The 27,365-nt window shown below is 37.1% G+C and overlaps 1 protein-coding gene across 2 annotated transcripts; it reads left to right on the plus strand.

Moving 5' to 3' along the window:
* Positions 1 to 10,326: 10,326 nt before the first annotated feature.
* FAM204A (family with sequence similarity 204 member A) lies at positions 10,327 to 26,593 on the plus strand. Of its 2 annotated transcripts, none has more exons than XM_082765426.1 (8): positions 10,327 to 10,359; positions 10,840 to 11,154; positions 12,084 to 12,174; positions 12,675 to 12,711; positions 13,168 to 13,270; positions 14,860 to 14,949; positions 25,759 to 25,865; positions 26,206 to 26,593. In XM_082765426.1, exons 2-8 carry the CDS (start codon positions 10,903 to 10,905, stop codon positions 26,255 to 26,257), a joined length of 732 nt encoding a protein of 243 aa, XP_082621552.1. In that variant the 5' UTR covers positions 10,327 to 10,359; positions 10,840 to 10,902; the 3' UTR covers positions 26,258 to 26,593. The 2 variants fall into 2 exon arrangements, with proteins under 2 accessions (XP_082621552.1, XP_082621553.1); XM_082765427.1 differs by lacking the exon at positions 10,327 to 10,359 and adding an exon at positions 10,444 to 10,588.
* The last annotated feature ends 772 nt before the right edge of the window (positions 26,594 to 27,365 follow it).

Consider the following 27,365-nt stretch of genomic DNA (forward strand, 5'->3'; position numbering starts at 1 on the left):
TCCCAAAGAATCCCAATGTGTTCTGCAAATTTAATCAACAGCAGGGCATGTCAACTTCCACTACAACCATTGTACTGAAATCACCATCACTTGCCAATATGTTATAAATGTTTAAAACAAAAGTGAAGTATTAATTATCTGTCTATGGGGCAAATACAATTGCTTAACTTGGTATTTCTCAAGACTGAACGCTGGGGTTTACAATCCAGTTCTTATTTTTGCATTCCCAAGGCATCTTGAATGGTTAATGTCCTTCACCTGCATTGTGCATGATAATGTTTGATAGGATGACTACCTCTGAATGAAGTGTGCTGCACAGCGAATAAGTGTGGGGTTTTTAGGCGAGTTCAGGTATTCTCCCAAATCCTCATTTGTTATAGTTATAAGCAAAGCAATTTGGGGATAGGAGCAGGTAGGCTGGCTGCAGCATCTACAGCATGCAGTGACTGCTCACACTGTGTCCTTACTGATTTTAGCTTGTAGGGGATTATTAGGAATCTAGCTAAGGGCAGTCCTCTGGGTATCACTTGGCACATTCCTCACATACTGCCCAAGGTGAAATGAGTTGGCTGTTGTATGCTGGGTCCCAGCATCTTGGAAGAATCTCAGGCTGGTCGCTCTGGCTCTCCATATGGGCTGATACCATACTAGCCCAACAAAGACTATTGCAGGATACACTAAGGCATCTTAAACACAGCACAAAGCATTGCAGCTAGAATTCATAATGATGTTATGGTTCAGGAATTTTGTTTTGTGAAACAGTAAATTGTGTTTACTTTCCCTGGCTATAAAGGAGGAAGGGAGAATTCCTGGGTTGCTCGAAAAATGTAAAGCAGGATCAGCAGCAAAAGATGTTGAAGCAGCAACGTTTCCCTGAGAAGCAGCCAACTTAGAAGTGGAATATGGATTAGTGTCAGCAGCAGCAGCAGCAAGGGCTGCACAGGCAGTCTGATGGGGCACTTTCCTCGCACATCATTCTGCGGCTGTACAGCTGAGCCACTCAGAAAATCACAGCTGAAAAATTTTGTCCAGAACTATCAAGCAGATTTGCACCCTCTCTACACTCTGAATTTTACAGGTTACTGAATAAAGATGAATGAATATCTTATAGAGCAGGTATAATTTTGATCTTCATAAAATAAACATGTAGTTCCACCACTGTACACAGAAATGGCACGAAGTAGAGTTTGATGTGCCATACAGTATCTTTGCAGAAGTCTGTAATCTCTTATTGGATGAGGAAAATAAAAGCTCTTTTTAACCAATCCAGTCAATCTTCTCTTCAAATTCTGTTTTAACTGTGAAAACTGTATCTGGAAAGTCTCTAACGTTCATATATAACTGGGAAACGATTATTTTTCTTTTTTAACATGCAATTTTGTGACTACCTAAATAGCCTAATCAACTGTAAACTAACAAGAAATATGTTAGAAATCAGTCTTACACAATTAATTCAGCAGTAGCATTAACTTCTGTTTCTATGTTTAACTGGCTGCATTCAACAAACCTGCAGGGAGGTCATGTATCTACTTCTCTTAGTTGAAATTGGCCAGTAAGTTTAAAAACTGTTAAAGGCATTGAATAATGAATGACTGATAGTTTGACTGCAAATGTAATTTTTCTTAAGAAAAACAAAAGACTAACCAGTTTTTACACCATAAAGTTTTTCAAGTAGCAAAAGATATTTAAATTTAAGTTTCACAAGCTCAATGTGTTTTGTAAATTTTAAAAAATTCTGGGTAAGCATTGGGCAAATTTACATCCAGAAATTCTGGAAGTCTCAGTTTACCTTCTAAGATGTCTCAAGGTAGGCACCTGAAATAGCAAGTACCAAAAGAGACAGCAGCCTTTTGAAAATATAAACTTCTATTTCCAAACCACAGGATGTTATTATTCTTACCAACTTTCAGACATGAAAAAGCCTTAGTTATTCACCACACATACTCAGAACCACATCAAGTTTCTTTGCTCTTGTTTAGATTGAGTTGGTTTCTCAGCGTCTTTATTTCTGTCACTTGAGGCTGCCCATATGTGTCCTTTTGTGCTCTTTATTAACATTCAAAAAAAAGTTGCAGAATTCAAAATAATAAGTGAGTTTTTTCAATAGGATTATCTCTAGTATTTACCATTATATTAGCATCAAAAGACCTCCCTGCTATCTAAGGAGCTGGCAATTCTTACTTTCGTAAAAGACTTCTGAATATTGAGGACCTTCTTCTGTTCTCCCTATGCTAAAAGGGAAATAGTTTTCTAGAAAACTATGAAGAGCATTGCGTTGTGAGATTGTAAGGTACAGGCACAGTATGAGATCAGTCCTTATTCATAGACTGCCCATTCCACTGTATACCATGGCTTTTAGTATGTTGCATGGCCTGGGAGTAGGTGTAAAATAAGACAATAACTTTAATACTAACAAACAGCTCTGACCAGAAAGTTCCTCTACACTAGCGGATTATTTATTTATGCTACTGGGAGACATGTCAAACTTTTTATCCCCATCCAACAGATGGAAACACTGAAGAAACAAGACTATGTGGCTTAACAAATCTGTGGGTGGTATCCATACCAGAAGCAGGAGTTCATAAATTCTAAATCAGTTCTTAGGCTACTAGCCAGTCATTTCAAATTGTGATCATGAGCTCTAGTAAAAGTAAAATTGTCCATACAGTCCTAATAACTATGCATTTAAATTACAATTTGTTATTAAATTTAATCTGAATTCCGCATGTGTAATAAAATGTAGGTCTGCCCCAAATGCGTTTATTATAGCAGATTGCAATTTTTAATTTCCTGACACTGTAGATGGTTATTGTGATCCCTATGTCTTTTAATATGCCCTAAAGATGAGTGAATCAAGATGAAAAAATCCATGTACCATAGGCAACCTCTTCATACATACTCTTGGTGCTATTCATTTCCTAAGGACTGTTCTATATGAGGGAAATTCTCTATATACTATGTATACTGTAGAAGGATAGATCTATTTTCCATCTGCTACATTCCCCCCACCTCTAAATGGTACTCCCCCTGTTGGTATAATCAAATGATGGCCATTTGTACACAAAAATATAATAAATGTCTACATTCATATATTTCATTCTATATTTTCAGCAAAATGCACAAAAATTTAATGCAATTGTTAGATATTCTTAGAAAAGGAATTAGGCCTTAACAGTTAGCTACCTTATTTTTTTTCTAAAATTCAACAAACTCTAAGAAAATCTCTTTTTATACAATCTTTTGGATATGTCATTTGCTATTTATATTTGATGGCCTTAAGGAAAAAAAAAAGTTACAAAAAGGTATTAATGCAAGTAGATAATAAAGCGGCATTCTATAAATCTATAGCAGCTTACAGTAATCATTAAAGCATGCAAAACTCTTTCATCTATTCAAAAATATGCAGTGCACAGAATGCCTGCTAAGGTGCATGACAAGTCAGAGTTAAATATATATTAATAAATGAATTAGCTTCATAAATAATAGCCATAATGACATTTTAGGAGACAATAAGTCTGAGGATTGTCAGAAAATGGTTGATGTATGAGCTTCACGTCTCAGTGATTCTTCAAAATGAATAGGCTTTGCGAGATAGTTCAGACCCACGACCAGCCTATTTCCTTGAATAATTTACTTGTTGTCAATTTGTACAGCCACATTACACATGCAAATTGTGCTGCCTGTGCAAACACCACTTGGAGATGATAAAAACAAATTTACGAAGGCTATAGAGGAAGGATTTATTTCACTTTCTCGCCCAGGTCAAGCAATACATGTATCTGACGATTGTGTGTACCCAATTTTGTTGTAATTATATCAGCAAATTATTCTTTATAATCTTATTATTTTTAGCAGTCTCCTTGTGCTTGGGATAATTAGCTTTCTTCACTCAGTGTAAAAACAATTCAACTTGCCAGCTAGGCAGGGCACAGCTCCATTATCTGTTTTGGGTTTAAATTTATTCCCTATATTCTTGGACACTTTGTGTAAATTAAAAATTTCATAGTCCCTAATACTGTACACGCTGTTCATTCAGTGATGAATTAAGGTCCCTAAACCTCTACGTTTGCTATTAGATATCTCACCCACTTTATATGTTAATCTGTGCTAATGAATTCCACAACCCCTAGCCACAGCGAGATGACTAAAATTATTACCACTTACAGAGATATGCCTTTTTCATTTAAAGTTCAATTCAAATTGCTCCCATAAACAGTCTGCCACACAAAGATACCTCCTTTAAAGAAGAGTTACTTACCTGTAAGTAGAGTTCTCTGAAGGTAGTATTATCTTTGGATACACATTCCTCAGACACGTGGCCTCTGGTTTGTGGCACGGGGGAGTGGATCCACCCCTTGATAGTTAAGACTTTTTCCTTAAGGCACTTCATTACCTCTGCAGCTCCCGTGCCTCGTGGGTTATTTGTGCCAGATCATGGCAACACAACTGCCCGTTGCCTTCTCGGTAGGCCTTGAACCCGGCTCAGGAGCCAAGAGGCTCTTCGGAGAAGAGCTTTGTACTGAACAAGTTTCAGGTAAGGGCCTTCCCTCTCAAAACAGCCACCTATAAGCCTGACATTCATGGCAAGAGTAAAAAACCCTGTGAAACAAACAGAAGTCTTCAGGAAGCTTACCGGTGTAGCACAGTTATAGTCGCTTGGGCGTCAGCTTGCCCATGGTGCAGCTTCGTGAACCTCACAGAGAGTCCGAATACACAACCACAGTTTTGCTACTCTGAAACTCATAAATTACTCATTTAAACATTACAGTTTCCCCAATACAGAAAAATTGCTATACCCTCTGCTGAGAAATTGTGCTTCAAACCAGTAGAGGGCATTGGTACGCATATGGCCTAATTAGGTTTGTTAGGGTTGTTTAAAAATTCAGATGTTTTTTATATAAAGGAGACAATAGCTGATTTGAAATACCCTTCAGAGTAGCAAAACTAGCCCTTCAAAGTTAAACCAATGCAAAATAAAACTAAAAAGATCAAGATTTTCATAATGCTTTTTAATTATATAGACCTTTATTGAAGTACAAATACTAAACTAATTAATTTTGAACCAATGGCCTTGAAAAGTTGATAAAACAGAGTTGTTTGCTCCACAAAACAGAACAAGGAGAGGTAAAGTGACTTGCTTTAATGCCATATCTGAGTGCAACATGAAGGAACTCCTAGCTGTAAGTCTCACTATTGTGCTTCTAAATAATGTTTAAGTTAATACAAAGGAAAAGTCTTCAAGAAGTCAAGAAAACTGATTTCTGACTCTTCTTGGGTAAAAAAAAAAAAATCAAGTTATAAATATTTATTTTAGTGATATGACAGAAGAGTGCTTCTCTTCTATTGCTGGAGCAGAGTAAGTGTGTCCAGGACTCCAGCACAGTATGCAGAGCTCGTGTCCGTTACAACAAAACTGGAAGTGATGTGGTTGGATCCCTGGGATTTGTCCTATAACAGGAGAAGACCCTAAAATAAGGGTGATATCTTCATTGTAGTGAAATACATGACTGTGGGTGCCATAGAAACATCTGCTATATTCAAAGTAAGTCATGTAGTTGTGGCAACACGAGTCAGGTCAGCAAGCAGCCATCAGGTCTCAAGGAGACGAAGAAGTGCCATGGCACTTAACAAGAGTGGACACTCAGGCCCTCGTTGCCCTGCCACTGAAAGTACCCAAACAAGTACTCTGAGGGTTAGGAGGTACGTCTACAACCCTTGTGTTCAGTGCACTGCTCCCTGTCCACAGCATCACTTTCAAAGATGAATCTGACCTGCTATTGAATCAGTTCCTGGACTGTCATAGTATTCAACAGCAGCATTCGGAATTAATACACCCAATTGACAGGACTGAAAGCTGTGGTGTCTTCATGATTTGAGCAGATATCCCTAACTGAGGCAGAAGTAGCATCTGTCATCAATGTGGGCCCATTGAAAGCAGGCACGACAGTTTTGGCCTTTGAATTTAGTTAGCAGGCAATCTCTGTCAATGCCCTGAACAGCCCAAGTGGGATTGAAACCTTCAGAGGTTGTGGTTGTGACTGCTGAGAAAGCCTGATGAAAGCTGTGGAAGCATTTTAAATTCTACCTTTGAGGAAATAAGCTGAAAATATGTTGCTCATTTCTCACAGGAAGACTGTGGTTAGGTTGATAACTGAACGTAGATCATCCAGGTATCTAACAGGAATTTAAGACAAAAGGTCTTACTTCTTCCCTGAATACTGTGCACTAATACTTTGGAGATGCCTTTTTCAAAGGAGTAGACAAAGCAACTTGCTTCTGTTCTCCTGCTGCTTGAAAACACAGACATTTCTTTCTGTGTCTATGGAAATAATTTTCACCAAAGTGCAGACCTCAGAGGAACACGGACACGGTAAGAGACAATATGACAATCTTCTCAGTAAAAGCTCAGGGCTTGGTCCTACCTCGTACAGTTATGCGGTGTTCTCAAACAAGCACATTTAGAAATATTTGAGCAAATACCTGTTGTGCTCTGATGCTGATCACGGTAGACCATGTCTACTATCAGGTACAAGGGCCAAGAATGGAGCACACTGCAAAGCTTCTCAACTGTACTCAGGGGATTAAGCCCATTTTTCTTCATTTTCCTTCAGAATACTGTTCCTTATTACATCCCTTTCCCTTTTTTGCTTAGTATCCTTGGGACCATGGGAATGAGAATGTAAGAGGACTTAGATCGACTGACAAGTGACAATGCCTAGTACAACAAACCAACTGAATGCCTGTGCTGCCCATTTGTGCTCTTTGTGCTCTCTGCTTCACACTCTTGGCCTAATCCAAAACTAAATGAAGCCAATGAAAATCTTTCCACCAACTTTAACAGGCTTTCAGTCGGGGCTCAGGCAGGGGCTTGTGTGGGTTAAAGTCTCACGTTCAATGAGGTAAAGAAAGCTCGTGTTACAAAACATCATTACTACTTAGAATATATACTATAGAATATTTACTAATATACTTTAATGTACTGTCTTAGATAACATTCTTTGGAGATTTCCATTAATTTTCTCTATGATGGTTCTTGTAATGTTTGTTTAGCAAAGAATTAATTTGGTTCTTATATGGCACAGTATGTGAAAAAAACCTCTTTAATCCTTTTAACTGACTTTAAATGCTCATTTGAATATAATTATTTAAAGGATTAATAAAAAGTATTTTTAAGTTAGCTATGAATTAAAAGTTTGGGGAAAAAAAAAAAAAAAACAGAGGTTATTTTATTGTCTTTACATCTCTTTTTAAAATCATATTAATTTTCTTTTCCAATACTATTTTATTGTATTAAAATATAATCATGCTAGAAAAAACTCTCATTATGTTAGCAAAAATGAATACAAGGTAGATAGTATACTAACACAATGACAGTAATCTGCTAATACAATAAGGCCTTCCTATTATGTTTAAACGAGAATTCAGTTCTTGATCATTTTTGACATATTTCCAAAACAGTGTCTCAAAAGGATAAGAAGTAGCATATTTCCATGCTTAAGGAAAAGTTCTTGATGTCCTCATTTACTGCTAAAAACAAGAATCAGTTAATGCATAAATTATGTTGTAGCAAATTTTTTCTGTATTAGGAAACCATTTGCATATATTTTGTGGAAATAAGCATGGATATGATTACTTATGATTAGCTAATCATGGCTTCCAGCATGTGTCTGAGAAAACAGTTCAGGCTTCCACTTTGTCATGAAGTCCAGCAGTCCATGCTCCAGCCAGTCTGAAGGAGAGAATTCTAATCTCAGAACCTACCCCAGGAAACCGCCACCGATGTGAGTGTTAGCTCTTCTGATATTTGACACATTTGACTACTGTTGTTACTCATTAAGAGAGTGTTCCAAAAGGACCCAAAGCAATACCAAGTTCTGTAGATCATAATATTTTTTACCCAGAAACTAGCAGAACATTCCCTTTCAGTGCTGCTACAGAAGGTGTGGCTAGTTCTTCTATCCAGGCTTCTGTAGACTAGTGAATATTTTACGTCCCATGCACAAGTACTGGGTATGATGCACACAGCAAAGGTGGCTCTGTTTTGAGACACCATTCAAACACTTCCGAAAGTACAGATAGCACCTGAAGCACAGACTGATTTTCTGAAAGAATACAGGATTCCTATTCTCAAGCAAATTTGCTTGAGACTACCTCATCTTGAGACTACCTCAGGACAGCATGGACTAAAAGTACTGTAGTGTTCTCTTCTCCTTTCCTTCCCCACATAAAAAGACCCTGTACGCATTGTTTCAGCAGCAGCAGCAGCAACAACAACAAAACCTTTGAATACAAATGCTTCTGGACTGCTGAATGCCAGGCAAGAGCTCTTTCCAGATCTTTTCTCATAGAAGAACCTGTGAGAATTCAGAACTTGTGGGAGAACCAGTGAATATTCTGAAATTCAGCTTTTTAAAATATATTATTTCATTTGTGTGCACTACCTCTGCTGACGTGTGTGCCAGAAATTGGACTGTGGATACCAAATTAGGAACACAACTTTTAGATACAAACCATGTCATGAAACGAAACTTGCCCTTTTAAAATGTATCCCTTACAAACATGTAAATTTACAGGTTATAAAGATGTCCCTAATCTTTCAGTTTTTGGAGGGTTCTAAAATTAGTTTGAACTAAGAAAATATGATGCAGCCTAATGGTCTAACATCTAGGTAGAACAAATGGCAAATGAATTCCCAATATCAATATATTTATCAGTTACTACTTATCTGTATACCAAATACAATCAATTATTAAATGTAAATAAAATAAATCTCTTAAAAATTGATTTCCCAGATGAGAAGAAAAGCTAGTTAGCAAGCTGAGTGTGAAATTTACATGTAGTTCATGAAAAAGTGATTACTTACGGAATTAATTGATTTCAGAAATGAAACTGAGGACATAAAATTATGGCATAGAAAGGAAATGAATCAGAAGATCTGTTTTATGAGAAAGGTGTTTATTTTTCCTTCCTTTCACAGCCATTCCCAGAAGCTACTCCACACAAGAAATCCCTATGCAAAGCTATTGTCCATTGTTATCTTTCATAGCACTTGAACTCTTGCCCCTTTTTCGTTCCCCTCATGGCTGAATGTTTGTCCACAACTTGGCTGTGTCTTGGTCTGGTGTCAGCAATTTCTTTCTTAGAGGGCATGATACTGAGAGTTACTTTTCAACCTGACAAAACGTCACGCCCCAATTGCATCTTCCTATGGATTATTTCAATTGTAAACTCTCTTCTCTTTCAGACACAGGTCTGTGGCAGCGAACCCTTCATCTCCACCATATATTTCCATCTCGTTCTTGCAATCTCTCGTGCCACCTTTTGCAAAGGTCTCTCTTGCAAAGGTCTTGTGCCACCTTTCCTGTTGCTCCTTTTATGTGAGTTTTTTTTGCTGAACCATATTCAGACTGCTCCTAAAGACGTTTCATCTGTTTCAGCTATAAGCTGAGAAGACAAAGAAGAGCATCTCACAAATAGAAAAGCACTGTACTGAATGCTCTCCAGAGTTAGTATTTGCCTTTGAAATACTTTGTATGGTGTTATTCCCTTCACAGTTTCAGACTGGTTTCTGAGAGGACAGGTGTCTTTTCCAGGTTCTTGGTGCAGTTTAAGGAAAACTCGAGCTCTGAGGACTGGATTTTTCAAGGATTTCTCTCTACCACCTTCCTACAAGACATTAGGGGGAACTTTGGAAGGATTTTTCCATCTTTGAAGAGTAAGGTTGTGGACCCTAGTCACTGTGTCCCAGCCTAGGTACCCCTACTTGGGTATTGTGATAGGACCAGAGGGAATGGCCTCAAGTTGCGCCAGGGGAGGTTCAGGTTGGAAACAGGGAGACATTTATCCTCAGAAAGAGCAGCCAGGCGTTGGGATGCATTGCCCAGGAAGGTGGAGTCACCGTCCCTGGGGGTGTTCAAGGGGAGGCTGGACATGGTGCTTGGGGACATGGTTTAGTGGTGACATTGGTGGTAGGGGGGTGGTTGGACCAGAGGATCTTGGAGGGCTTTTCCAACCCTAATGGTTCTGTGTTTCTATGATTTTATTCCAAGGTTTAGTGTTTGAACAGATTCCACACTTCTGTCACAGCCAGGATTGCTGGAACAACCAGCTTTCCGTGCAAGCACCGCCGATAATTCCGACAGAGGCCCCCGCGCTGCACGTTTGGGGACACCGGCACCGCCCCGGGGCCCTGTGACCGAAGCGCCCTCACCCCGTCCCAGGCCCTGGGCCCGCGCACCCCACGGTTGCCATGGAGACCCGCGAGGCCGGGCCGGGGGCAGCAAAGCTCCCGTTGATTGGCTGCGGGGCAGGGCCCAATCGGCGGGCGGGGTGTTGCGAGGGTGTTAAGATGGCGGCCAGGTAAACAGGGCTGGAGGTGGCTGCGGGGCGGCCGTGAGGGGAGGCGGCCGGGGGGGCCTGGCCTTGTCCGGCCCTGTCCGGCCCAGCTCGGCCCGGCCGGTGGGGACACGGGACACGGGGCGAGGGGCCGCGGCCACCGGGAGGCGGTGGCGTGGAGTGGAGAAGGGCTGCGTGTGCGCCCCGGCGGGCTGGGGTTGTTGTTGTGGAAGCTGCGGTAAACAAAGCCCCGGTGAGAAGGCGTTAAGAGGGGGGGGTGAGAGAAAATAACAAAATAACAGCGTTATGGTCATAATGGCGTTAGTTTGTGTGCTGAAATCTTCTACGTGGCTCCTCTCTCACATATTGAGTGTTAGCTTTGTGGTGAGCTTCTCTAAAGCACCTGATCATAGTTACTTTGCTCAAGGGAAATTATTTTTTTTCTGGTGTGTTTTGCTGTTCCTGATCCTTCTGTGAGCTGATCGTGGATTTATCTCACAACAGGTCCGCTTGTGTGGCTCCTCGCGTCTTTGCGATGATCTGGAGTGGCCCCGTTTAAACTGGAAGATGTGGAGCGGGCTCTTGCCTCCAGGTCTGAATGAAAGTGATGTTGACTTGTCTTCGGATGATGGAGATGAATCGCGTTGTTCCCCTTCGAAGGAGGATGCAAGTGAAAATACTGAAGGAGTTCAGCTTCCTGAACAGCAGGAGAATGGACCTGAAAGCAGTGCCACCAGTGAATCGCTTCTGACCTCTGTGCCAGATGGAGAAAACACATCTGAAACGCGCCCTCCTGGAGTTTCTTTAGATATCTGGAATGTGGGTCTCTGAGCATGCTCTGGATGTTTGGAACTATGCTACCGGTTGAATGGCCGCTTTTTAAATTAAAATAACTCCAATTTGGGTATTTTAGGTAGTTACACACAGAAAGAAATAAAATACGATCAAAGTGTGGTCGCCTTACTTTTACCAAGTAGGGTGGACAGGAATTTAGTTAGGAGTTTAATGCAATTTCTGTTTCCTAGTGCAGTGGTAATTAAAAGCATAGCAGGGACATCTTTTTGTAGCCATGTAATTATGCAGGATTTGTGTTAATGGTAGTGTATGGGCTCAGAGCTTCATTTTTTGTGTTAGTAAAGAATTATAGCTAGGCATGTTTATTGCTGTGCTGATGATTTATATCTGTGAAGTAGACCTGTACCCTTCTGCTTTCTGTAGGGGCTGGGTGCAAGTGTTAAGACTCCTGCTTGCTTATATCCTCTCTTCACATTCCCATTGCATGTAAAGACTGAAAAGATTAAATATAAACAAAGCAGTCTGTGTTCCAGGCTTTTGAATCAAAATAAAAATTAGAAAAAAACTAGCTGCTGTCCTCCATCCATCTGTGTAGCTAGTCTGATGTGCAAGGAATATGCTATTTAGAATCCTCAAATTCCAAAATACCATTTATGTGATAATAGAACGTTGAATAGCTCAAGAGCACACAACCATCAGAAGTGTATTCAGCATCATGTTCCATGGGAAACAGAGGTGATAAAATACCTGAGGTGATTCCCGTTTAACACTGTCAGAGTTGGATGCTCTCAATGCATAAGTTTTAGTGTAATAGATACAGGAAGCTACTGTGGACACATGAAATATTGGGACAGCATTTCTCAGCATATTGTGCAACTTTAAAAAAAAAAAAAAAAAATAGGAAAAGAGAATTAAAATAAAAAGCTGATTCTTACCTCTCCTTACCCTTGTAGAAATTTCTGGAGCTTCAGAAGAAAAACCGTGAAATGAAAATGCAAGCAAGTCAGGAAAACAAAGGCCGAAAAAGAAAGCGTGGCAGAAAAGGTGTTTATATAATCCCAGAACTTATTTCTCTCAAAATGGAGTTGCTATCCAAGTACACTGGAAGTGCATTGTTATTTTTACTAAGAGTAGAATGCCTGAATAGATGCCTTGTGTTATCTGGGACATTATTTCTCTGGCTGCTGTGCTTCACTTCCAAGACTAGGTTGTAAAATGCTACTTAAAGTTCAGGTAATATGTTTTTCTCTTCAAAAAGGAGGTAGAACTCCTATTTCAGTCAGTGCTGGCTTAAAATCGCTAGGCATATTTCAGTAGTTCTCTAACATTATTTTGTGTACTCTAATCAGAGCTCCCCACAAATGTTGTAGGAGGTTCTTCATATGAAAGCCTGATAGCAGAGTGATTTAAATGTACATGGTCATTGGGAATAGATCCTAGTGCGTTGATCTTCTAAAGGAAATATGACTTATTAGTAATCTGTTAACTTTGCTGGGTGTCATAGGGTATTACTGTGTAATGCTGGATTTCTTTTTCTTTCCTAGAAAAACTGAAAAAGAACACTAACGAAGTGACTAAGAGGTATAACCAGGTCAATGTGATTATCTGAGGTCTGTTTTTAATATCAGGCAAAACTGGTGAAAAGCTTGACCACATGCATAGCCAAATGCTAGCTCTGAGTGTCATGGAAAATATCTGCTGAAGTTGCTTGGTGTCTCTGTCACTCTGGCTCAATTTGATCCCAATTGAGTTTATTGCTTGATTTAAAAACAACACAATTGGTTATTTAATGCAACTTACAAAGAACTTATTGTTATTCTCGATAGTGTTTGGCATATAATTGCGTACAAGCTTGCTTTCAAGATTGTGACATTGCAATTACAGAGGGAAAGGAGTAATTTCACTTGCATTAAAAACTGTCAGTGGGTGAAAAGGGCTTGTCTGCCAAATAAAAGAATTTCTTTTGGTTTTGAAAAGAGCATTACAAGTTGTGGGAAGCAAACTGGTTATATTCATGTTTATTTTCTGGGATTTTAGTGTTCAACAGTTGGCCTGTGAAGACCAATGGAAAGAACTTACACAGTATTTTGGAATCAATGATAGATTTGAATCACCTGTGGATAGCAGGGCTCCACAAAAGGTAATTATTGTTACAAAAGCAACGTCCTCTTCTACTTGGTAAGAAACAAAAACAACTCAGTGTTAACTGAGATAAAAGCAAAACTGAATATAATTGAGAGTAAGCAAATGATCAAGTTGCTATGAAGAAGAATAATTTTGTGAATTTTGTTCTAGGTTTCACATAAATTGTACTTTGATCAAAAGGTTGCTGTGCGTTCTTTTGGGAGGGACAATATTCATGCCTATTTTCCTGTAGTTTTGTATTCTGTTCTTTATGAGAGGCAAAAGACTTGATCTGCATTGTTTGATTATAGTAACTTTTTTTAAAATCATGCTTTAACTTCAAAATATGTCAAGTCAGCCCTTTAGTTGAAACCAGCAGCTCTTGGAATTAGACAACTGAATCTGTCATCTAATTTCACTGGATTTACAACACATTCTGTTCATAAATATTACTATAAAGCTAATCATATTTGAAGTAATTGCTACAATGTAACAGACAAGTTACAAATGCATTATATCTTGAGTTTCTTCTATAGTTTTTCACTTGCATAATGTAAATGTCTGCATTGACACTGACATTGAGCTCTGTCTGAGCTCTTTTAGTGGGCATTTGCTTGTCATTAAACTATTCAGGCTAGTTCTGGAATAAGGCCCAAAGAGTTAACATGCAGCTACTGTCCATGTAAGTTAAGAGACTTAAGTGCTAGCACAATGTCTCATAAATTTCAGAAAAGGCATCTAACAACTAGATATCACTGCAACTTTCAGTTGTACACTCCTTTAACTTCCACCTGAATAATTAAGAGTGGTATTTGCGGATATTGCAGGTATTTGCAGTTTCTCAATAGTTGTTTCTTTCTATTTTTTTTTAAAGTATATGTTTTGAAACCATTCAAAGTGTTTTCTTTAGCATCATTACTATTTACTTCTAGTGAGGCTATAAACTGTGTATTGTGATGAATGAGTGATTTTCTGTGAAATTCCGAAGTTTCCAATTATAGTTTCTGTTAAATGCTTTATTGTTGCTTTATATGTAAAAGTCATTTCATGAATTGTTTTGATCATAAAGGTTGAATTTTGGAGTATTTCCTCAGTTTTCCATGGGATAGCTAGAATTCTGAATGTGTTAGTATTGTGGAGTGGCACAATGCCAGAACTCAGTTTTTGGGTAAAGATAAGATCTTAGAACTGTAACGATACAGTGGTAATTGCCATTCTTCATGTTACCTGACACATATATTTCACATTTTGTTTAGAAAGCTCCAGGGATGGAAGAGATAAGCCAGATCTTCAGATGAATTTTATTGTGACAGGCATAAACTAGTCCGTGTAATTTTTTTTAACCCACAGTATTATCCTGCACATAAGATGGAACTAATGCAATGATTTGTGCTCAGGCAGCCTTTTGGTGAATTCTTAATTGTGTTGTCCATTACAATACATAGACAAAGTGATTTGTGTTGCGTAGAAATTACAGGTTTATGCACTGTCTTAAAATGAAGAATTATTAAAATATTTTTTTTAAAAGAAGATCCTTTCTTCCTCTCTTTTAGACATATTATTTCTGTTTATTTCTCCTAAAGATATTTACTTCTCTTTTTCTAGTCTGGCCTTGAACTTAGCATAGAGAAATCTGTGGCTGAAGGTGACATTGATAAAGCTGAGGAGCTGAGTGATAGATTAGCCATTCGTGAGGTAAGTGGACTATTACCAAAAGCGTTTAGGAAAAAATCAATTTTGTACATCTGTGTTTAAAAAAAAAAAAAAAAGTTTTAACTAAAATAGCTTTGAATGTTGTTCAGGGCATCTTTTCTTAACCAGATTTTTTTCAGTGATTCAGGTATTTTGCTGCTGATTTAGTAAAGGTTGCCAACTTGTATAACAATTGTATAACAATTAAAAATACAACCATACAACCATAAATATTCCCAAGTAACCTTACCTTGAAGCCTTGATAAAGACTCTGCAAGTTAGAGTCATCACTAACTAGTGATCTGTATTGAGCTTTTGATTTCTCTGCACAAAAAAATATGGGTATGACATTCCCTTCCTGTCAGTTCCCCATGCATCAGGTTATTCTCTGCATTGCCTCCAAAAGCTTGGTAAGCCTGGCAAAAGATAAGATTGAGGAAGTTTAGAGTGCGATCTATCCAAATAAGGACAGATTGAACTAAGCTGATGATGGTCAGCACTTTTTTTTTTTATTCCTATGTCTTCAGGAGTTGATGGTAGGAAGAACTTTGAAGAAGAATGAAAGCAAATAAATGCTAAACGTCTTTCTGTAGCTTTAGAGTGATTTTCATAGAACGAATGGATATTTTTTTCTTTAAAAGTTAAAATTTTTGAGTATAAATGTATATCTCCAAATAAATCCAGGTGAGAGAAATGCCATTTTCCTGAAGAGGCTGTCTTGTTAGTTGATGTATTTGAGTAATTTTATGATAGTTTTTTTTGTCTGCTTGCTGCAAAAAAAAAAAAAGGATACTTTAAACTTGCGTGTAGTGCTGCATGAGTACTTAACCTGTTAAGGAATCACAAACCTCTGGGAATGGAGATATCAAAGGGAAACGGTTCTATTGGTGTGTAGGTAGCAGCAATAGGAGTACGTCACTGAAATCTGTCTAGGCTGTTGTGCCCACTGCAATCTGTGCATAGGGGAGAAAGTTTGAAGGAAAAAAAAATGAGGGTAAAAATATAGTTAGAATAGTTTTGAAGATAAGTGAGGAAAAAAATCCTAAATGTAATGCTATTTGAGGTGAGTGGAAGAGATATCTTTTAAGTCACCTGATTTATATAATTTGAACAAGGGCTTTGCATTTTTTCATTTACCTTGCACACTGTTCTATGTTCACAGAAGTAATTTTGTCCTCACTGCATATACCTGCCAAATACAAAGATATTAGAAAAGCATTTAAAAAGGCATTCTGAATGCTTCTCATTATCATAGAAATACTTGGTGTTTCAGTTAATCTTCAATGTAAAAATTTGTTTTAATGCCATATAATAAAATACTGTGATGACCTTAAAAAAGAGAGAGCTTTTTTAACGAGAAATGCAGTTCTTTGGGTTCCATAAATACAGTTAGGTAAGACTAACTTCCTTTGTGCGTCTTCTTATACATTCGTTAGAAACTGCTACACTAACTACTCAGGGCAGTTTTTAATTACAAGACTCAGCCTTTTTCACTTGTGATCACAGAACCTCACGGCACAAATAATAACAGCTCCTGACAGGGATAGAAACATAGCCTAATGTTCCCTTTAAGCCCAGCCACCTTCTCATTGTGATACTGTTATATTACCTTTTGTGTACAGCATTAAACACTTGCTGTTCTCCTTCACAAATGTCATTATTCCATCTACTCTAAAGTGGGTAGAGTATCATAATCAATAAAACATACTGAGGTTCTAGTGCAAGTTGTTTGACTATAAAAACAAATTAATGTAAGAAGTTTTAAGGTTTTGTAATATTTATGATAAACTATTATCTGATTTTGGTAGCCATGGGATTGTACAACATCTAGCATATCCCAGGTGCTACAGCAATATAATATTATTTGTGGAACATTAACTCCAAATTGTTGACTTTCAAATATTAGCATGTTGTAATTCTGAAAACAAAATGCTTGAAGCGTTATTATTATTCATAGCCTTGACTTGGTTTTGGTTAAGTGGGTTTATCTGAATAAATAGCATGCTGGAAGAAGGAAAACTCAAATGACTCTGACTTGATCTCATGAGGAGTTCTGTGAAGGCAGAAACTCAGTGAATTCACTGGGGTTCTCTGCTAGTTTAAAGATGTGCTGTGTAGCCTGCTGCAAGATTTTATTTTTCTGTGTGATCTTAAGAGCCTGTATTTTATATTGTTTAGTGGATCTTTTTAAGTACTTCTTATTTGAAGGAGATCCTTCTAACAGTGGCTAATTCTGATTCAATGAAGAGCTGTAGGAAAGGATTCAATTATGGGAGAGGCTGATTAAAACATCATTGTTTTGCTCACAAGAACAATTAATAAAATATCTTTGTATTGTGCAGTATTGATTCAGTCATAACTTTCCTCCTCTCTTTGCAATTTAGAGAAATACAACATTTAAAAGTCATTTTACGAAATACGTCTAAGAACTGATTTCAGTTAATTTTTAGAGCATGGGGTTATTTGTGGTTTTAACTTCCAAATGCAACACAACTCTGAGCAAGTCAGGCATGGAACTGTACGATGACTGTATTGAAGTACAACACTTCTGAAGTCTAGAGCAGTAAGTGGATGAATTATTGTTCTTTTATCTCAACCTCATCTTTTTATGTATAGCTTTCATTTTTCTTGAGCAATGTTGCAGGGTTATGGGTATGTATGTGAGAAATAGCTGCCTTCCGTTTGGGGGTACAGCCCCCCTTGTAGCCATGTGAGAAAATGTTCAGTGGGTAGGTGTTCTTTTTGAAATCAGGTGTATGGGTTTTTAATCGGCACCATTTTCTTTTGCAAGAAGCAGTGACTGGAACCTGCTGATAAAGCTTTTGCTTTGAGGCACAGATCCCAGAGTTCTTAAAGCCGCTTCCTGCCTTAATAAGTGAAACTAATTTTTGATGTATAACATTTATAAGCCTGTGAAACTGATAGGGCAGCTTCAGTATTTAGAAAAATGAAGCCAAAAATAAACAGATGACTGAGAATGGGCAGGAGAAACACGTCCTGAAAAGCAAAGGAATGCCAAAATGATGCTGTCAATACGCTATCATTATGACATGGTGGAAAAAAGTGTTCTTCTTTTAAATCAGATTCCCTTAAAATCAGTGATGATTTAGGCAATATGCATAATCTAGCAGCTGTGAGCAAATCACTGAAACGTATATCCTTAAAACCTGAATGATGCTGCTTCAAGATTTTGGATGTTTTGGTTTCCATGTGGTACTTAGTGCAGGTTCCTTAAGGAGGATGTTACTGTAGTGCTGTAAATGAGGCTTTGGGTTATATGTTATTTGTTGCTTTCTTCTACTTGGTCAAACACACCCAAATGCTGACTTCAAAACAGTGTCTTCACTTAGTAGCGCTCAAGATTTTCAACTGTGGGAGGCTAGAAGTTACAACTTGGCTACCTTGGTTAACACACTTCTATTAAAAAAGAATTGTACTTCTATGATGATGATAGTCTGATCTCTTGGCTAACCTCACTGCAAAGTATTACCCCGTGTTTCCTGTTGTCCACCCAGCTGGTGGACTACAAAAGTGACCCCCGTTAGTTTGGATGTTATCAAGCTAACAGATAGCTTTAACTACAGGAGCCTGGGCCATCCCCACAGTATGTCCTCTTCTGAGGCGTTCTGCTTTGCTGAGGAGTTACAGTGGTCTTGAAATTCCTGAATCCATTATTTATGAGTGGAATTACTCCTGAAAGAACATGGGTATGCCTGCATTTACGCTGGGTGGAATAACTTGGTCCACCAGTAAACTCCCTGCTTTTTTGGCTAGACTGCGTCCAGAACCTGGTCTAGTTTGAGCGTTTCTGTGCTGTGGTGCAGGTACAGCACATAAGATCAGCTCCTTTGATGGATTTTTGTTGAGCATCCACGTAATGCAGGTGGGTCATACTGCTTAGTCATAATCCACTATGGGTTTTTAAACATATTGCTAGAGTGATAATGCTTCCTGTAATGCCTATATCATAACACTATTAGTAGTAAATAACTAGCAATCCAGCACAGTACGTGTGACAACACGCACAATTAAGGTTCAGTATTATAAACTGGTTGCTATTATCTTTTTTTTATATTGTAAAAAGCCAGGGCTTTCTGCTTTTAAAGTTCTTCTTTTTAAATGGTGAATGGCATACCTAAAGCTCTAGTTTGAACACTGCATTTAATTACAACTTGTTTAAATTGAGAGAGATCAAGAGAAATGGTAATAGTAATATAGGAGTTGACCAAAAATTCGGAACCCGGTAGAATGAAATTTGTAGTGGCATTGAAGTTTGTGTATGTTTAGCTGAATTACAATAAAAATGCCTTTCTTGGGAATACTCTAGGGTAGGCTAACTGAGATTCAGTGGTAGCAAGCACTTGAATGTGCATGTAGGTGAGACCAGATGCTTAAAAGTATTTGGATTTTTCTAATACTTTCAAAAAAGCTTTTTGGAATATTATCTTCAATTGTACTTGAATTGTTCTTACCATGTTTGTGAGAATTTGTCCAGATACTTTTTAAGAATTAAAGTTGAGTAGTTAGAGCTCAGTGGCTTTGTAGTATGAGGTGTTTATCCTTTTGAGTAAAGACAGTATCTGGAGATGCTTGGTAATTTTAGTTGGTAAATTGACTTCACTTTGAAGTGATACCTTGTAAAGTTCTGTTCCTTGTTCAACCAAAAAACTCTCAAACATTTGCCCTATATCCCCAACCTATAAACCTGAAAATATTTTCCAGGCTTCTTTCTCCAGAGCAGGAGTTGTTCTTTGTGCTTTTTTTGACTCAGATTGTTGTGCAGGGTCTCAAGAAGCAGCATGCAGATTTCTTGTGGCTTTGATATTCTGAGAACTAATCTGTCTAAACCTCGGAGTTTGCATTTGGCTTGTGTTTTTTGTGTTGCTGCCTGGTAGGTAGGTGCCATATTGTCTAAGAGCATGTTAGCCTGGGGACTGTAACCTGAACACCATAAAATCTTGGCTATGTTAGATTTACCTGTCAAAAAGAACTTTAGAAATATTTAATAATTTGGCATGCTGAATTGCAGAAGTAGTTGTCAATCTCTAAAGAGCACAGGCTTTTAGACAGTGCTGTTTCTATGTACTTAGCTGGTGACTTCTGGCATTTCGGTGAAAGATTTTTTTTAAATGCTCCAATTTACAAGGAAAGTATGGTATTGTAGTCAAGTTTAAATGAAAGATCTATATCGTAATTGACCAAATTAATTAGCTATTCACTGGCACATCGTTCTCATGTTACAGCAAAATGGGTTTTGCTGTTGTCTTCAAAACGTGTGTTGATCAATTTTCACCATTTTCTAGTGTTCAGATTACCGTGGTTTGTAGTAACTTCAGCCATATCATTTAGAATGGGAAGTGCACGAACAAGGTTGTGTGTCAAAACCATCAAGACAGATTCTGTAAGCTGCTGCTGTCGTATTGAAAATCCGGGTAGGATATGGATGATCACGAGGTTGTACAAAGCTGTTTCAAACAACTTGTAGGGCTGGATGAGTTGGCTGCTCTTGCTTTGGTCTCACAGTTTCATTCCTAAATTCTGTGCAGCCTTCACAGTCTATCCTGCTGCTTTTAGGTACCTGAAGAGATTGATACAGTTTTATACAGAATACAACCAAGCACCAATTAACTTGGAAGTCTTGCCAGTTGAAGGACTTGGGGGGGGCAGGAGGAGGAGAATTTATTTTTTATCTGTGAGGGATTTTATTTCTAACACTTAGCAGAGGTGCTTCCAAATATCTCTCTTCATTGAGGTTGTTTTCTTTTAACCTTTGGAACATGGCAGGGTTATCACCTAGAATTACATTCTTCTGCTTCCTTAATTATGTATATCTTTTCCTTAACAAACCTTAAAAAAAGATTTCAGATGTTACAAGTCTAATTAAAGAGACAGACAAAGCACAGTTTATACTGTAGATTTTTTCTGCAGTTCAATTAATCAGCATGTTTTCTCTTTTAATTAAAACCATTTTAGTAAATTAAAGCCCACAGCAAAACACATATATAATTTGTTTGTAATTAGCTCTTAATTGGTGGTAGTTGAAGCTTAGCACCCTTGGTTTCTTTCTTCATGATTGCCATTTTATTAGCAGCCAGTCATTAATTAATCTTTTTTTCTAATTAGCTTATAAAACTGTTGATGGCACATTATTGTAAATGTGATTTTAAGTTCAAAGCTTGTTAATAAGCTTTCTTACTTAGAAGAACAGAGATAAAGAAATTGCTGAAAACAGTACTACAGTTCTTTTTTTAAAACTGCCTTTCTTATAAGGGGGCTGTGTAAAGCATCTAACAGCTTATAGTTAATTTTTTAATGCTGTGTTTTCTCATGAATGGAAGAAGTTACTAGCATTTAAATGTTTAAATCTAGAGAAGAGCTTAATGGTATAACAGTGTTCTGTCCTTGCCCCATTACTGTGTCATCCAAATATAATTTGATGTTGTAATACACAGCATAAAAATACAACAAAGGTATTACAAAGTATTTTACAGTGGAAGTTGAGCACATCATTGAAAGGGGACAATTTTCACTGCAAAATCCACTCGGTATTCTTGTTTGCTTTATATATTTTATATACGTCAGCAATGGATAACATTCCATAACATAAAAGGAGAAAATCATTGCTAAAGGCAAGCCTGAAATAACTAGATTCATATTTGATGAGGAACTGTAACACTGTATTAAAAGGCTGTTTGGCTTCTCTCCTATGATCATAGGATATTTCAGGACCTGTTTGAAATACAGATGTTTTGTTACAGCTTCTGTGGGTTTAGCATTTTGTATGTCATACCTAAATATTTCTGAGCAGTTCTTGAATCTATCTGGCTCATTCAGCATTTGTATCACAGGGTGTTATTTTAATGAAATATATTTACAGTGTAGTACTTGATGTTAAATGTCTTGATTTTTTTTTTTTTTTTTTTTTTAAAGGAAGTTTTCTGAAAGTTAGGTGCTGGTGCAACTTGACAAAAATGTTTACTCTTCTGCCTGAACTTTCTGTACTATTTCAACTTCATCCATTTCTCTGCTTGTTTTAAAAGTGTTTTATGATGCTGTGCAAGAAACACTAGAAAGGGATAGCTGACAAGGAAAAAATTAAAAATTGGATAAAAAGTAAATGAATAATGTCATATTACTAAAAAGATGAGAGGCTAATTTGTGCCGACTTTTTGCTAATTTTGTTCAAGCCTCAAAATGAGGAGCTGTCACCCGTTCTGTGTAGCACTGATGACAGTGCCAATGATCCATGAAATAAGCTGCCGCTGGCTTTGTTCTGATAAGAATGAACAAATCTGCACAATGTACGGCTCCCAGAATCTCATTTTCATACTTGCATGCAGGCTAAAAGAAATAAGCTGTTTGCAGGCTTGATTAATCAGACATTTGAGGGTTTTTTGTCTCTTTGATCTCTTTCGTCTCCTAGGTAACTTGCTTGACATTAATGTTGAGCTTGAGTAAAGACAATCAGGAATTGTAGACCAAACTGATATAAAAATTAAAGACCTTAACACTTTAAGTACTCCAGTAATGGTTCCGCTTTACTTCAGAAAACATCTGTTTTCATTTAATTAAAGAACAAAAGAGAAAGGCATAAATATTTTTCATAGAGACCTGTTATTCCACAAAAAGTTAAAGTATGATAATTGGTATTTTTGAACAGTTCCAAGGCATTTCTTTAGAAAGAAGCAAAGCTTCAGAAATGTGTTACAAGGTAACAATTTCAGATGAATAGAAATATTATGAAAAATAATGGATGAGGAATTTCTCACTTATGCTACATTAAACAGCTAGAGGAAGATACTCGACGTGATTATTGGTGAACTTGGAAATGGAAAGGTCTTTGCCCTGTTAGAAGCTAAGTTGTTTTATTTAGTTTGTCTTAAAAATATATATATTGTGTTACAAGGATGAACCATCATATCAGCTTTACTACCCAATATGATTTACACACTTTAAACCTGTAAAATTGAAAGGAATTTAAAAAAAAAAAAAGTGTCGCAGTGCGTTTGCTGGAGGTTATGCAGACGCTTTTACAAATCTTCCAAGTGGCTGTAAAGATGAATGCCTCAAGGGTCTAGCCAGGGCCCTGCTTTTCCAACCAGCTAAAGCCCTTATCTTAAATCCAAGCAAAGTACCATTAATCTTTTTGAAAGACCTTTTATGGCTTTTAATATATCCCAAATTAGAACATTTTACACCCTTGGTTCCTGAAATATGGTGATAAAAAGCCTTTAGAGCTTAATTTTCCTTACTGCGTGCTCTGACCAATTTGCAGTTCTTTGTGATAATGTTTAGACACCTTAATTAAAATGCAGCAAAATATTGGATGTTCTATATGGAAAATGCTGATACTTTGACTACACAAGAAATTGTTGTATATATTTTTATTCATGCTTTTTTACTTCTTTTAACATTGTAGTTTAGGGAGTTATCTGATGACCTGAAATGTTTTTTAATGTAAAACCCATTGACCAAGCTTTTATGGTTTTCTTCTGGGAGGGGCACTGAAGATGTATGTCTGGGCGTGGGTGGGAGCAGAAGACATTTAATCTGACTGAAATATTTGTGTTTATATGCAACATTTGTTTTCATGTCTTGCAAATTTGGCTCTGCGTAGCCTAGACATGGTAACATTATTGCTGCAAAATGCTTCTGCTTTTACTTCCACATACACTACAGAGGATCTTATTATCCCATTTTCTGTACTTTTCAAAGATGGAAGAACTCATTCTGGCTTCCAAGAAATACAGATCAAAGGATTTTTTTTTTTTGCAGCACTTGTATAGATCTCAGTAGTGTATATCTGTATGTGAATAGTGTTCGGTAGATTCCTAGAATATATTTTGAGGGACAGACCATTATTCATCATATAGTAAGAGTTCATTTTTAGCAAGCGTATTAGGAGGTAAAATGCAATTCAAAAATAATGAAGGCATGGTTCTGCGGATTCTCATGGACTTCAGCCATCAGATTAGCTTAAAATATAGAGCCTTTCTCATCAAGTAATCATTTTTCTAAATATTTTAGGTGAGTTTTCATAAGCATTCTTATAGTGAAAGTATAACAACATAAATAGTTGCACCTAAAAATTAAATGACAATAAAGAATGTTATCCTTTGTTAGTTTTTCACTTGCTATTTGGTGGTTCAGATGTTGACACTGAATTACAGATTATGTAGTATTATGAATGCTCAGAAAATTACAGCTAACACAAGTTTTGAAATATCATTTTGTACATCTTGATGATTGCATAGGTGCATATTTATGACCCTATAACAAACAAATGCATGAACTAGATTTAAAAAAAAAAAAAAGGCTAGCATTAGTTGTTGTGCACAATTCCTTTTGGGGGGAAAAAAACTATGCTTACCTATTAACTGTTTCTACTGCCAGTGCTTAAAGCCTCAAGCAATGCACAAAGTAATGTTTAATGCCTGATAGGTCTGCAGGCTTTCAAACTCTCCTGCAGAAAGTTTATTTTTTTGATTCATGATTGCTGAAAGGACCTTAAGGTAAATAGTTTGTAGTGATGAGGGAGATTTCTTTTTTGTGTGAACAAAGGTGATCTGGATATCAACCTACCTACAGGGTAGGTGTTAGGTGGGAGAATTGTAGATGTCAATACATCTATGTTCTTGAGCTGTCTCTTGTCTTATTTCAGTAAACCTTTTTTCAGAGTAAATTGCCTGCACAGGTGCAGCGGATTATTGAATTGTATTACCATGAATAATGGTTCTTTTACATGGGTCTCCCATGCTTCTCTTATTTAGTGGTTCCATGACTTTCAGGGGAAATCTTGAACATCCAAGTGTATGTTAGTTGACTGGAGGGAAGGAAAACCTGTTTGTTCACATCACAGCTTGTAGCAGTTCTGGGTAAACGAATTGCTTGTTTGTCTTGGAGAAAAGCGGTAACTTCAGACTTCAAATTCTTTCATAATTTAGCTGCAAATAACATCCAAGTCATGATGGCAATTACAAAATGTAACTACAGCGAACAAGTTATGAATGCCGATAAAGGAAAATAATCTGGTCATAGTTTGTATCACCCTTCTTCCATATTTTTTCATCTGCTCTATTCTTTTTCCCCCTCTTGTCATGCACTAATATGGGCTTAATTCTCATGGTGTGAATAAGATTATAGAAGTAAAATAGTGTTCACCTACAGCCTATTAGGACGTTATTTGGAAAGCACGCATATTATCACACTAATAATCTACGAGCTGGTAGTGTGAAGACTAAAGGCCAGATGGACTCTTAAGGACACAGTTTCATTTACTTCTTAGACTGGTTGATGAAAACACAGCTACTGGTACTACTGGAAAATATATGGTAGTGGCAGTTCACCCGAAAGGACAGTTGTATACAGGAAACTTTTCATGTTGATAGGACCAGATGATATTTTACCACAATTGAGGTCTGGTTTTAACTGTGTTTTAAAAACAGACTGGTTTTAATAACTGTGAGAGGGAGGGTGTGTGTGTGTGTGTATGTTTGTGTGTATATTTACTTTAAAAATAAAAAAGGCCATAGTGGGAAAGGCATAGTTAGTGCCCTTTGCTTTTATTCTTCAAAATTAAGGAATTGAGTGAAAAGGATGGCTTGACACAGGATCCCACTCCTTTGTGTATTTCTCAAGAGACATTTTTGTCCATCTAATCTTACAGTACAGCATCAGTTTAATATTGGAAAGATATTTTAATATTTATTGACTTTTGGGAAACAATACCAGACCAAGTAATTTGTGAGGCTTGCATTTCATATGAGCCATTTGCTTCTATTCAGTTTTCCTTTGTTCCTTTTTATGTCTTAGCTTGGTGTGAAAATTGCCAAAGCTGCTGCTTGCCGCAACTTTGTAAAAGCCAAACAAGAAGCAGAGGCTGCCCAAGAAGCTCGGAAGAAAAAGAAGCTTGCTTGGGGGTAAGTCATTTGAGTATGGAATTAAACATTTGTGGTTTCGTTGGCACTAAGTGTATGCAATACAATCTCAGTTGAATGTTTCCTTAGTTGAAATAGGCTTGTGTTAATCTTATTTGTTTAGTTTAACCTTGTGTCTTTTTTTTTTTTTTTTTTCTTTTGAGCAGTGTATAAGACTAAGGATGCTTTACCAGGATTAATGTATTGGTCATATGGTTAAATTACATTGTCTTTATTATGGTTTAAAAAATAGGTTTTGATTGTAATTACAGCTAAGAAATGGTTGAATACCTGAAGTGTTTATGTTCACTATTCCTCACGATTTTTTTCTCCTCTGTTTCAGATTTGAAGCTAAGAAAAGATGGGAAACAAAAAGCAACATGGGATACATGTAATCCATTGTATTTTCATCAGGAGTTAAATACCTGGTTTTACTTGAAGAATCTTTGTGGGTGACCTTCTCAAATATAAACACAAAATTTAAAAATAAATAAAAACCACATAAATCCTAACACATCAAATTCCTTGTGTTTCAGTGCTGTTAAATTACAGTATCTTGTTATGTCACTCTTATAATGTAGCAAAAATGCTATCTAAACATAAGTGCTATGTTAACAGCATTTTTCTCCAAAATATAAAAATCTAAGGTATTGTAGGTACTGTATTGTAGAATGTGTTTGGAGTCTGGAAGGGAGCTCTTTAAAGATGCAATAAAATACTTCATTCATTCATTCTCTGTGCTTCATTGCAGTTGCCATATACCTGTTCCATGGGTATAAGGAGAGGTATAAGGTTTTCTATGTTTTTCCCTATGTTATACAGACATAATGAAGTACTTTCTTTTCTATGATTACTCGAGAGTTTAGGGTGGTGTTATGGGGCTGAATAAAGAAAGGAATACCTTTCCTGTTTAAAGCTGTCCTTATTTATGTATTTATCAACTCTGTAAATGCAAACAGAAGTTGGTTGAAAAAGCCCATCCTCCCTCTACTGGGAGGATCTGGTACTATTCATTATGTCCTGGTGCCATGTTTTTTCAGAATGCTTCAAATTCCCATTATCCTTTCCTTTGCAAGAACTCAAGTTCTTAAAGTCCCAGTTTGAGTAGATCAAGTATAGAAACGTATCTTCAAAAATACCTAAGATCTGTTATATTTTACAGTTAGCTGCACCCAAGAGACAAATACAGGTTTTACTCCAAGTCAGATATTTTACAGATAAATTAAGATTTGAATGCTTTTAAGAATTATAGCAAGAATTGATGATGATGTTTCCACAAAATTGTTCTCAGTGAAAAGTAAGGATACATTCAGAACTAATAACTCTTCTCCCTGAAGCTCTTGCATATATGTTTAGTCACCACAATGCCAGAATTGAATTGGTAATGTAAATGTCAGTTATTGTTAACCAAGATTAATATGTTTCGGGCCAAAGGTATGGTATTAGCGTAATGGTGATTTACTGTGTAAGTACTTGAGGCTAAAACAACTTGCCAACAAATAG

Source organism: Aythya marila (assembly GCF_965140915.1).
Source record: "Aythya marila genome assembly, chromosome: 7".
In the NCBI taxonomy this organism is placed as follows: domain Eukaryota; kingdom Metazoa; phylum Chordata; class Aves; order Anseriformes; family Anatidae; genus Aythya; species Aythya marila.